The sequence below is a fragment of the Anolis sagrei genome, chromosome 2, assembly GCF_037176765.1.
Source record: "Anolis sagrei isolate rAnoSag1 chromosome 2, rAnoSag1.mat, whole genome shotgun sequence".
NCBI classification, from domain to species: Eukaryota; Metazoa; Chordata; class Lepidosauria; order Squamata; family Dactyloidae; genus Anolis; species Anolis sagrei.
The window spans coordinates 151,023,251-151,037,158 of record NC_090022.1 but is presented as its reverse complement, the minus strand read 5'-3'; the positions used below and the strand labels follow the sequence as shown (position 1 = coordinate 151,037,158).

Below are 13,908 nucleotides of genomic sequence, written 5' to 3'. Positions count from 1 at the left end.
TGTTAATGTGTCCCAATGTCTCTCTCCTCTGAGACTCAGCTAGCTTGACCTTGTGATCTGAAAAACTGGCCATTACCAATATAAGCCTGCCCAAACATTATAATCAGTGTGTTGTCAAAGGCTTTCATGGCCAGAATCACTGGGTTGTTGTGAGTTTTCCGGGCTGTATGGCCATGTTCCAGAAGCATTCTCTCCTGACGTTTTGCCCACATCTATGTCAGGCATCCTCAGAGGTTGTGAGGTCTGTCGGAAACTGGGCAAGTGGGGTTTATATATCTGTCCAGGGTGGGAGAAGGAACTCTTGTCTGTTTGAGGCAAGAGTGAATGTTCCAATTGGTCACCTTGATTAACATTGAATAGCCTTGCAACTTCAATGTCTGGTTGGTTGCTGCCTGGGGGATCCTTTGTTGAGAGGCGTTAGCTGGCCCTTATTGTTTCCTGTCTTGAATTCCCTGTTTTTTTAGTGTTGCTCTTTATATACTGCCCTGTTTTAAAGGTGTTTTTTTTTTTTTAAATATTGGTAGCCAGATTTTGTTTGTTGCTGTGACTTTTCTGGGCTATATAGCCATGTTCCAAAAATATTCTCTCCTGCTGTGGGTTTTCTGGGCTGTATAGCCATGTCGCAGAAATGTTCTCTCCTTCTGTGAATTTTCTGGGCTGTATGGCCATCTTCCAGAAATGTTCTCTCTGGCTACCAGTATTAAAAAACTCTAAAGTCAGGACAGTAAATAAAGAGAAACACTAAAAAAAAACATGGGAATTCCAGACAGGAAAAATCAGAGCCAGCTAATGCCTCCCAGCAAAGGATTCCCACTGTCAAGAAGCAGCCAGATTTTGAGGCTGCAAGGCCATTCAATGCTAATCAAGGTGACCAATTGCAACATTCACACTTGCCTCAAACAGACAAGAGTTCTTTCTCCCACCCTGGACAGATATATAAACCTCTCTTGCCTAGTTTCCAACAGACCTCACACTCTCTGAGGATGCCTGCCATAGATGTGGGTGAAATGTCAGGAGAGAATGCTTCTGGAACATTGCCAAAACTCACAGCAACCGATCAAAATCAGCATTGCAAGCACTATTCTCTGGCCCATCAGTCAGAGCAATTAAGGATTATGCTGGCAACTATTCAGAGTCAGCATGGTGTAGTGAATTGAACACTGAATTATGAATCTGGAGACCAGGATTCATAAACCACACTCATCCACCAAAACCTATTGGCAAGTCATACACTCGCAACCTCAGAGAAAGGTCATGGCAAACCCCTCTGAGAAAATTTTGCCAAGAAAACTCCATGATAGCATTGCCATAAGTCAGAAACAACTTGAAGGTACACAACAACAGGAACAAAAAATCTGTCTTTAGGGAAAAAATGTCTAAGGAATTTAAAATGAGGAAGATTGAGAATAATAGTAATAGCTGTAAATGATCCAAGTCTAGGGGTAGATTTAGCACCATTTGAGGAGGTAACCTTTTGCTGCCCTACCGCTTATATCTCTTCCCACTTTACCCCCAGAACAGTTTGATCTGAGGTGTTAATCTGCAATGGCTCACCCACCCCTTGATGCCAGCAACTGGTCTTGCAGGCATCAGATGGTAGTAGCCAAGTATGCCTGCATCATCCCTGTGCATCTGTGATACTTGGCATCGGAGTAACCTGCAATTATCAATGACAATCTAATTCTTCTCCCATCTTCCTCCTTCATTAGAAAACAAGAGGGGGGTGGGTTCAAAAAACTGGAATTGTATATTGACAACATTTCAAGTTTGCAATAGCACTAGATTAACAAGCTATGCTTCCATCCACAGAGAAGTGCAATATTTGCTTCTGTTATATTATGCAAACTGAGTATCCTGTCGTCGTCGTCCCCGTCCCGTCCCCCCCCCCCCCACACACCTTTCTAACTCAGGATGGTCCAGGACAATACAGTGTTCCCTCACTTATCGCCGGGGTTCCGTTCCAGGATCACCCGCGATAAGTGAAAATCCGCAAAGTAGAATAAATATTAATTTTAATATTTATACATTATTTTATATATTGTATACATTATTTTCTTACCCCCGCTTCCTTACACACCTCCCGGCCCATCTCAAGTGCACCTGCCTGTCTATATTAGTCCACTGCTGCCCCTCCTTTTCCCTAGATGTGCAGATGACTAAGCTGATGTCAGCATAGGCCATTCACGATGGCCATCTGGAATATGTAGTTGCCACCCTTCCACTGCTACAAGTTGGGAACAGAGCATAAAACTTTATTTATTTATTTATTCATTCATTCATTCATTCATTCTTTCATTCATTTGTGTACTGTATTCACCCTTGGGGTAACTCAAGGCGGTTTACAACATACTAATGGCAAAGATTCAATGCCAACATGTAGTACACAAAGAAATCATAATAACTGATTACTATGTGCAGGGGCAGCTCAACCATTACGCAAAGTAAGCATTTGCAGTATAGTTGATTTTGCCCAGGGGCACTCTTGAGGTGCTCTTGGGGGAAAATAGACCTTGACATATGCGAGTTGTAGTTACTGGGATGTATAGTTCACCTACAGCCAAAGAGCATTCTGAACTCCACCAGTGATGGAATTGAACCAGATATGGCACACAGAACTCCCACGACGAACAGAAAATATATATCAGTGATGGGGGGGGGGGGAGGATACTGTTTGCTTACCGTTGAAAATTACCTAGAGCCGCCTCTGACTACGTGTAACTGTGAACTTAAAATCAATTAAAATCATTAAACATAAGTCATACATAAAATTCAAACATTCAAATAAAGCATAAAATCATCGTAGTATAAACATGAAAATTCCGTGATCCAGAAATCGTATACCATAGCTATACCATAACCATATTCTTTAATTATTCTTTGTGCTGCATTATTTATTATCCAAAGGCTTGATCCCACAACCACGTCGTTGTTCTCTTTCTAAAGAAATGATGATGATGATGATAACTGGTGGCGCATGGATTAAACCACTGAGCTGCTGAACTTGCTGACCGAAAGGTTGGCAGTTCGAATCCAGGGAGCGGAGTGAGCTCCTGCGGTTAGGCCCAGTTTCTGCCAACTTAGCAGTTCAAATACATGCAAATGTGAGTAGATCAATAGGTACTGCTTCAGCGGAAAGGTAATGGCGCTCCATGCAGTCATGCCGGCCACATGACCTTGGAGGTGTCCATGGACAACGCCTGGTATTATTATCATCATCATCATCATCATCATCATCATTATTATTGGTGCCCCCAGTGGCACAGCAGGTTAAATCACTGAACTGCTGAACTTGCTGACCGAAAGGTTGGCAGTTCGAATTCAGGGAGAAGAGTGATCTCCTGTGGTTAGGCTCAGCTTCTGCCAACCAAGCAGTTCAAAAACATGCAAATGTGATAGATCAGTAGGTACTGCTTCAGTGGGAAGGTAATGCTGCTCCATGCAGTCATGCCGGCCACATGACCATGGAAGTGTCTACGGACAATGCTGGGTCTTTGGCTTAGAAATGGAAATTGGCATTCCCCCCCCCCCCCCCCCGAATCAGACACAACCAGACTTACCTTTACCTTTTATCCTTACAATATGATAAAAACGGCAAGACAAAAAATCCATATAAATTCCCTGAAGCAGAATTTTTGCTCCGGACCTGTCCTGAAATAATTGGCTGATGTAAACAAGCCTGAAGTAAGCCTCTGGAGTATTACTTCCAGAATGGTTTACAACAACAACAACAACAACAACAATTTTTACTGCAGAACTTTGTCATTTCTGGCTTAGTAAGTTTACATTGTGATTATCATTTAATCACTTTTAAGCTTTAAAAAACGTATACACTATATTATATTGCATATTTGATTCATTGGTTTAATTCTGACATTTGGGCCAGTATAAAATTCAAATGTTAATATTGTCCTGTTTTTCTTCCCTTTTGTTTTTCAATAGGTAATTTATTCTGAAGAAAGAGAGAGATTGTCATAATAAGTTCCCCAGAATGTCATACAGACAAGGACTGGAGAAGTACCGAGACCTGGATGAAGACCAGATCTTGGGAGCATTGACAGAAGATGAAATCAAGATTTTAGAGGAGGAACTGGTAGAGCTAGATCCAGATGTAAGTAGTTTCAAAGAGCACCTCTTTAATGGTGTGGTGTGTGATTCAGTTTTTCAGCTAATTATTGGAGAACTTCCATTTTTAATAACACTGTGAAAACCAATACTTTTGTACTTTGGGCTTGTGATTTTCTAACTTGGTTTCAAGGTTAGTCCAAGGCTGATGTGTACCTTGGGATCTGAAATATATTGTTAGGGATTTAACTAAATTCTAACCAAAGGGAGCCATTTGGTTCAATTAGGAAGCATCAGCCAGCCAGAGCAGGTGTTGTGCTGCTCTATGGTCTATATGGAACCAAATGTTTGAATGTGCTCCCACTCAGAATGTGCAGATTTGGGCCTGAGCATTGAGGAGTGTTGCTGCTCACACGGGTAACTCTGCCTCTCCTTTAAGCTCTTTCTGCCCTCTCCCTCCTACTCAATTTGATAGGAGCTGCATCTGATTTTAGCCTCTTTGGGAATTGAGTAGATAATGCCCTGATAATTTAACCTATATAAATAAAAATGTAATGTTCGTTTGTGGGATTAACAGAACTCAAAAACCACTGGATGAATTGACACCAAATTTGGACACGATACACCTAACAATCAAGTGTATGTCCTTCACTTTAAAAAAATGATTTTGTCATTTGGGAGTTGTAGTTGCTGGGATTTATAGTTACCTACAATCAAAGAGCATTCTGAACCCCACCAACAATGGAATTGAACCAAACTTGGCACACAGTTCTCCCATGACCAACAGAAAATACTGGAAGGGTTTGGTGGGCAGTGTCCTTTGGTTTTGGAGTTGTAGTTCACCTACCTCCAGAGACCACTGTGGACTCAAACAATGATAGATCTGGATCAAACTCTACACGAATACTCAGTATGCCCAAGTGTGAACACTGGTGGAGTTTGGGGAAAATAGAGTCTTGACATTTGGGAGTTGTAGTTGCTGGGATTTATAGTTCACCTACAATCACAGAGCATTCTGAACCCCACCAACGATATAATTGGGCCAAACCTCCCACACAGAACCCCCATGCAGGCCATAGCAACGCATGGCAGGGGACGGCTAGTATATTAATATATTTCTTCTGATAAGAAAAATAAATAAGAACAAAGTGGATCAGAACAAAGGTGCAAGATGCTGCTCACACAATAGTTGATCAGTTGCCTAACAGAAGCCCTCCAGCATAGTATAATTGATCTGTAATTGTTACAAAGGCTGGATGGCCATCTGTTGGGGGTGCTTTGATTGTATTTTTTTTGCATGACAGAAGGGAGTTGGACTGGATAGCCCCTGATATTTCTGCTATTATTGTTGTTGTTGTTGTTATTATTATTATTGAGATGAAATAAATAAATTATTATTATTATTATTATTATTATTATTATTATTATTACAAAGGCTAGATGGCCATCTGTTGGGACTGGTTTGATTGTGTTTTTCCTGCATGACAAAAGGGAGTTGTACTGGGCAGCCCCTATTATTATTATCATCATCATCATCATCATCATCATCATCATCATCGTTATAATAATTATGACTGGATGGCCATCTGTTGGGGTGATTTGTGGTTTTCCTTCATGACAGAAGGGGATAGGATTGGATGGCCCTTGGGGTTGCTCCTATCATCATCATCATAATTACAAAAACTGGATGGCTATCTGTTGGGGGTGCTTTGATTGTGTTTTTCCTACATGACAGAAGGGGGTTGGACTGGATGGCCTCTGGGGTTGCTCCTATTAGTAGTAGTAGTAGTAGTGTTGGCATTACAAAGACTGGATGGCCATCTGTTGGTGGTGCTTTGATTGTGCTTTTCCTGCATGTCAGAAGGGGGTTGGACTGGATGACCCCTGGGGTCTTCCAATGAAATACTATTAAGTTTATGTTGGTTGAAATTTTTCTTCCTTTTAAATATTGTATTGTTCTTCCTTCCTTCCTTTCTTTGTACTACTAATGAGATATGTCCAGCACGCATAGGAATTTGTTCATTTTTTCCCAGTTAGTTCACAGAAACACTCTCCATCCATCTGTCACTGACCCGTCTCTCCTGTCAAATTGTAAAATACAATGTGGCCCCTGTATCCAAAAGTTTAGCCTATCTATCTATCTATCTATCTATCTATCTATCTTTATACACATATACATCCATCCATACACATAACACACACACACATAACTTCTTGGAACTCCACGAGAAACTGCTTCAAAGAGGGCTCTGTGACTGAAAATGTTTGAGAACCCCTGCGATAATTGGTAATTTTTGATACAATCCAGATGCTCAGTTAACCCAGTGGGCCAGGGTTTGATGATCTTGACCAAGTCACATACTTTCCGCCCCATAAAAACACTGTGATACATTCATCTTAGGGTCACCATAAGTCAGAAATGACTTGAAGGCATGCCAGAACAATTTGATTTTATAGGACACCTTACTTTTTTCCTCCTTCTGACATAAATTGAATTATTGAGTTCTGTCGACCATGATGATACTTGTTGGGAGATCCTGGGAGTTGTAGCTCAAAAATATAGTTTACCCAAGCTCTAATCTCAATCTGTCCACACATAGAATTGCTGAAAGGTTCATCGTTAGCGTGCCATTCTATGTTTTCCTGCATAATTCATTTAAAATTGGCAGCTTTGCTTCCCAGCAATTAGTACTTGTACGCCTGCCAAAAGGTTACTCAGCAAGGCCTTGCTATTTCCTCACTGCCTTTCCAACAATTGTAGAGTCTTTGGGGAAATGATCCCTTTTAATTGTTTGAATTGCTTCCAACACTTGATCTCTGAAATGTTGGATTACATTACAAGATCACCATCACATTTGCATGGAATATATTAGCATTGGTTGCATATGTTTTATTTATTAGGTTGTATGTCTTTAAACATTTTTAAAGCTGGACTAGCATAGTGGGATTTGACCATGTCAACAAAGGAGAAAAATTAAAAATAATTGTTAACATCTCATGTTTTACACCCTCTGGTCATTTATTGGTGGAGAGTAGTGGGAAGCATGATGCATCAAAGGTGTATTATGATTGGAAAAGGCATAGGACTTCTATTAAAAACTGAGGAGTATAGTAATTTGATATGAAGAATGGGTGTATTCCCCATAATAAATATACTTGGAGATAATGGAGATTACACCGGGCCCTTCAGTATGCTTAAAAGCATGTGCTTGACAATGCTATGTATACTGTCTCCTGTGCTTTGACAATTTAGTAATATTTCATTTAAGAAGATAGATAATGACCACAGTTCAAGTATTTTCCTCTCTTTTCAAAAATCTAGAATGCATTGCTGCCTGCAGGAATGAGACAGAGAGATCAAACGAAGAAAAATCCTACTGGCCCCTTCAAAAGAGATGATCTTCTGGCACATTTGGAAAAGGAGGCAATTGATATCAAAGACAGAGAAGACCTGGTTCCTTTTACAGGGGAGAAAAAAGGTAGGAGATTGACCTTTTCATTACTTGGTGTTCTTGGGCTTGCATGATGTCTGTTTTGCTGCTATTTATGTCTCCTTCCAGGCAGAGAAAAATCCTGCTTTTTGCTGAAATAATTTGACAGCTGGAAAGACCTGGGTCTTTCAGAAGGTTGTGTCTTTACAACTGTGGGTGCTGTGTGGATTGGGCCCATCCATACAGCTCTTTTAAATTTCTTGGGCTCCTGGAACCCCCCCCCCCAAAAAAAACCCCAAGACAACCCCTTCCCCCTCCCCAAACCCTCTTTAAAAGCCTTAAAAAGGAAATAACTTACCTGGTCTCCATTCCCCTTTTTCGGAGCTCTCCTGGCACGTCATTTCTATGCACCAGGAGAGCTCCAGAGAAGGGGGAATGGTGGCCAGGTAAGTTATTTTCTTTTTTAAAAGGCTTTTTGGGGGGAGGGGGTTGTTTTGTGTTCAGGTGCCCTGCCGGAAGGCTTGGCAGGACATCTGGACAACCCCCTCTCGCAGGAAAACACAGATGTTGGGGGGAGGTGTGTGAGGGTTAAAGCCCTGTGAGGAACCACCCTAACTTGCCAGCAACAGGGAAAGTACAATGTATTGTCAAAGGCTTTCATGGCCGGAATCACTGGGTTGTGGTAGGTTTTTTGGGGCTATATGGCCATGTTCTAGAGGCATTCTCTCCTGACGTTTCGCCTGCATCTATGGCAAGCATCCTCACAGGTAGTGAGGATGCTTGCCATAGATGCAGGCGAAACGTCAGGAGAGAATGCCTCTAGAACATGGCCATATAGCCCCAAAAAACCTACCACAACCCAGGGAAAGTACAGTTGATAACTCCAACACAGTTACCCCAGTCTGGCTAGTATATGATCAAAGTGGGGGATGAAGTTTACTGTGTCCTTCATTCCTTCAGCAATCTCCCCCCTTTCCCCATGGATGCTGAGATTTCTGCATTGGAAGAGAAGATATTCTTACCTTCCCAACTGATGTAGCTGTAGGGGAACACCTGATGTAAGTGAATGGCTGCTAACTATTCCTAGAGGGGGAAATGAAACTGCAGGCTTCCTCCCATCAGTTGCCTAGGCATATTGAAAAGGATCTTACCATCCCCGCCCTTTCTCTCTTTCTGCTCAAAGTGTGCTTGCCTTCAAAGATGTTTCAGTTCACACACTCCAGTTTGGAATTTCCTCTTGTGATATTTCACAAAAGAAAATTCTGAATGTCTTTTGCTAACTTTTAATTTCTGATTATATGAAATATTTTGCCATTATTTTCTCTAATTATCTCAAAAAATCGAGGCAGAAACTGCTTCAGATTCCAAACTGGGATTGTCCTGGACTATAACTCCCATAATCCCTTACCAGTAGCCATCCTAACTCTGGCTGATGGGACACAAGATCCAAAAATCTTCAAACTTCCCCAGCTCTTCTGGCAACAATCTCCCAATGAGTTGTTCTGCATAACTCTCATTACAATGAAAGGCACCCTATCCATTGCTCAGAAAAATCACAGGATGGCAGTTAGTGAAACTTGCCTCATTGAGACAATCGTCATTATCATATTTATTTATTTATATCTTGCCCCCTTTTCAAACAGGACTCAGGGCAGCTTACAGAAAATAAGTCACAGTACAAGACTAAAAAACATAATACATAAACAACAATATCAAAAAACATAGCAGACTAAAAATGAGTTCAGAGGGACTTACTCTGAGCAAGGTGTATAAAAAAATGTAAGCTTGTGAATTTAAACATAATGTATTTATTCAGTCCTTGCTTTATAGGAAAACGTAATCCAGTCAGCAGATTGGTGTCTATATTACTTGCCCTTCAAATTTCTAAAAGTGAACTGTTGTTGTATATCCTGTTTTTATGAGTCTATTGTAAAAACGTCTCTCAGTGTTTCTTTTATAATGTAAAGGAAATTGAGGGGACTGTTCCTTAAAGGATTCTTGTTAGTTTTCTGTTTCATCTCAAAGGACAGCCCAGCAAGCAGTTGCTTCTTTGTGAGGCCTAAATTTAGCCAAGCTCAACCTTCAAGCTGCTTTCCGGACAACATGGTCTTTGTCCTCCTTTTCATTCTGCATTGCATGGGCAGCGAGGACAAAAATAGCCCCGGTGTCACATTCCATGCCCGGAGCAATGAGTGTGCTATCTCTTTGATAGACAGATCCTAGTTAGTTGTTTAAAGAGGACCCCTTTCTTCTTTCTCACATCACAATTTCAGTTTTCACTCTTTGAATTCTGATCCCCATTCTTCAAAAACTGAACTTCCACAATAGTGGTTCTTATGAGCGTTTAGAAGGAACTGACCAAAGGGAAAAAGTGCAAAAAGTGGAAGTCTTTAATCGCCAACCACTGCCACTCTATTTTGCAAGTTACCCTTCTGACAGTAAAGTGATTGATTAATTTGGACTGTCTGTTGCTTGATTGCGTGCCTCCATGTGTGCTCAATTTGATTTCATGTTCCCCTAGCAAAATGAATCATGTCAGTGCTCCAGTGTGGCAAACACTATACAATCCTGGGTTGTTATAGGTTTTTCCGGGCTATATGGCCATGTTCTAGAGGCATTCTCTCCTGACATTTCACCTGTATCTATGGCAAGCATCCTCAGAGGTAGTGAGGTCTGTTTGAACTAGGAAAATGGGTTTATATATCTGTGGAATGACCAGGGTGGGACAAAGAATTCTTGTCTGTTGGAGCCAGGTGTGAATGTTTCAACTTACCACCTTGATTAGCATTTGATGGCCTGGCAGTTGTTTGGTGAGTCTTGTTAGTGCCTGGGGCAATCTTTTGTTGAGAAGTGATTAGAGTTCTTTGTCCCACCCTGGTCATTCCACAGATATATAAACCCATTTCCCTAGTTCTAACAGACCTCACAATCTCTGAGGATGCTTGTCATAGATGCAGGCGAAATGTCAGAAGAGAATGCCTCTAGAACATGGTCATATAGCCCGAAAAAACCTACAACAAACCAGGGATTCCGGCCATGAAAGCCTTCAACAATACTATACAATCCAATCATTATTCCAAGTCATTCCAGTGCTGAATTTTTTTCTAACCATTCAATATTTTTATTTTTCCTGCTATCCATCAGAATTGTCGATTAGGAATTAAAGTGAAGAAGTAGTTCCCAGATGTTTGCATAATGTTCTCATGGGAAATAAACCTGGGTGTTGTTATGGACTTCAAATATTGTCCATGCGTAATTGTAGTCCAGTATTGTAAACAAAACGGTTGCTTATTCATTTTTAACATTTTAAATTGGACTTTAATAAACAATGCTGATATTAAGACGTATGCTGTAGTTGAGACTTGACACCACAAATTTCAGAGAAATAAAATGGTTTTTTCAACATGAAAGGTTGCATTAATTCAGCAGTGAGGATTGTCCTTTAGTCTCTGGTTCTTCCTTTTTGTTGTTTTGTTATCATCTATTTCTCTGCATTATAGTAATAATTGCCCATGTATGCAGATTGCTGAACAGATGTGTTCAGGATTTTGACCCAATTTCTGTCACTTGTTTCATTTGCTTCTTGTCCTCCCTTAACTGCTCTAAGAGTTTCATGTGTCACCCACTGAGACTTCTCTTTCGTTTGGGCAGTAGATAGTGTCTTTCTGTATTCTTCCCAGACAATGTTCCTGGTTTCAGTCCAGAGTTCTTCTGGCTCTTGGTCAATTAGGCTTTACAGTGGAAGTCTATTTTTACATGGTCTTTGAATTCTACAGGGATGTTCTTCAGATTGCATTTTGGCACAGTGATTGACTTCGCATTCTTTAGTTTTGTTCCAATTTTTAATATCAGCTGTTTGCTTCTCATCTTGTTTTTGCAGAGAATAGAAGAATTTCATCCTCTGTTTTCAATTTGTTGTCTGTTTATAAATGTTGTAACTTTAGATTTTGTAATATTATCAATTTATCGTATATACAAGATGTGTATTCTGTAACACATGGCAGAGACCTAACAAGTCATACCTACAAGTTCATGAGATATGCAAAGCTTTAGATGGGTGTTATATAACAAGACATATGCTCTTAAAAAAAACTTCCACAGGAATGTTTGGGTCATGTTTTGAAATACAGAGTTATGGCCCTGATTCCTATTAATTGTTTCTGGCCTGTTGCATCAATCACATTCATTTTTCCTCAGCTGGTGAATTTGGTAAGCATGGCTACTGAAATGTTGTTGTGGATGGTTTTCCAGAACACAAATGATTTGCCTGGGACTGTAAGCAGAATGTGATTCCTGAGCACTTTCTGTGATTTTAGACTCACTTGCATCTAGTCTTGCACATCTGCTGAATTTACTGTCCTTGGTTTCCTAAACAGTAGGCATTCTTGACTTTTTTTTTGGATATTTCACCTAGAATGGATTGAGATAGTAGTTTCTGTGGAATTTTTGTGGCTTGTGGCAATTATCTCACCTAGTCTTGTATGGCTGGTCAATCTCTTGGGCGTAGCACCTCTGTTCCTTATCAAGCAGTAGGACACCAGTGAAAGATAATGTCAAATAAAATGTGCTAATCTTTAAGCTATCATAAGACCCATTTGACAATTTTTTTTCTTCAAAGAACTAGCACAACTGCATCATTTGGTTCTATTTTGTGTCAGAATACACACACACGTTTAATTAAGTAACAATCCAGTATGGCACACTAGTTTCCCTGTCAACACCACTTTAAACTTTTTTTATTTTAGGGATTAATGATTTTGAGTAAAGGGCTGCAAAGCCCATGGCGTACATTAAAACAATGTGCCTTCTCAAAGAACTTCCATTCATTATTCGAAATTGCCTATAAAAAATATAAAATCCAAAGTAAATATCTAACTTACCTCAATGAGTATCTTTCTGTTCTCTTGCTGTGGAGAACAGCAAGAGAAGACAACATTGCCCTTCAGCTGGCTTTCTCTCTTTTCCTTTACATCTGGGGCATCCAATTTAATTCTCAAGAAGTTTGGGGAAAATACAGTAGAACTTAGATATTTCTGGAAGTCTCGTAATGTTTGCCATGATTTTGCACTGTATATTAATATGTGTATAGCTCTGTTGGGAACCGCTCTTTCAGAAAGAAGAGAGGATACTAATGAAGACATATCCATACCCAATACCCACAATTTAATTTCTAAAGAGGTGTCCTTTCTGGACATTTTCTAGGTCTCCAGGATGATTCTATGATCAAATTATGGAATTATTTATTTATTTATTTATTCTTATCCCTCTCTTCTCCCATGGAAGAAGTTGTTCATTCAGTAGGGTTCACTGATACCTGCAATTTCACATAACCACATGAAATGTCCCCTTCAGGGGTCATGCTGTATTTTCCCTCTCGGAAAAACACAGCAGTATTAGCTGTTAGGATCTAGAAAAAGGAGTTCCTTTCTATTCTGAGATTCCCCCTCCTACCTTTTTTGTCTGAAGAAGCTTGAAGAGGAGCAATTCTGTTTGCCTTCTACCTTTCCCACACATTTTCGGTCAGTAAGTGCAGCGGCTCAGCGGTTTAACCCTCTGCGCTACCAGGGGCTCCAATAAAGTGCAATACAGTAAATTCATAGAATGGCATAAACAATTAATAATACAACAAATCAATAAAATACAAAATATGGCACAAATAAGCAAACAAAATTAATAATAAAAATGATAAACATTAGATTAAAACACCGTTGTTCCTATGAGCTGAAAGGGGGCTTCCTAATAATAATAATAATAATAATAATAATAATAATAATCTTTATTTGTACCCCGGTACCATCTCCCCAAGGGACTCGGTGCGGCTTCTATGAGGCCAAGCCCAAAGTACATCAAACAAAACATCAATAAACACAACATCAATAAACAATGAATAAAATACAAATCATATAAATCACATAAACAAAAAACAATCAATAGTGATATAAACAATTTTAAAAATGGCCGGGCCAAATGTAATAGATTAAAATTGAAAATATGCTGACGTGAACAAGGTAAAATATAACTAGGATAGGATTTTTCAGAGAGAAATGAGGGAGCACAGTCCATCCTAAGTCAGTATTAAAGTGCATTGTGAGGACATATTGCTGAGAGTTCTCCTTATTCTGGGAAGGCACACTGGAACAACCACGTTTTCAGGGTCCTCCTAAGGACTGCCAACCTTGGGGCATGTCTAATGTTCCTGGGAAATGAGTTCCAGAGTCAGGGGGCCACCACCGAGAAGGCCCTCTCCCTCGTCCCCACCAATCGCGCCTGCAAAGGAGGTGGGAGCGTGAGCAGGGCCTCTCCAGATGATCGAAGAGATTGTGTGGGTTCGTACACAGAAATGCGGTCACGAAGGTAGGCGGGTCCCAAACCATTCAGGGCTTTGTAGGTAAGAACCTGCACCTTGAATTGGGAC

At 40.3% G+C, this 13,908-nt stretch overlaps 1 protein-coding gene across 3 annotated transcripts in view; it reads left to right on the top strand.

Annotated features, from left to right (window-relative positions):
* The window catches only part of TMOD1 (tropomodulin 1), a 53,028-nt gene that overhangs the window by 16,475 nt on the left and 22,645 nt on the right, over nucleotides 1–13,908 (top strand). For all 3 annotated transcript variants that reach the window (XM_067463965.1, XM_060763770.2, XM_067463964.1), the window contains 2 exons: nucleotides 3,940–4,108; nucleotides 7,385–7,541. In XM_067463965.1, the coding sequence (XP_067320066.1) occupies nucleotides 3,989–4,108; nucleotides 7,385–7,541 (277 nt within the window). In that variant the 5' untranslated portion in view covers nucleotides 3,940–3,988. The remainder of the gene's footprint in view (nucleotides 1–3,939; nucleotides 4,109–7,384; nucleotides 7,542–13,908) is intronic.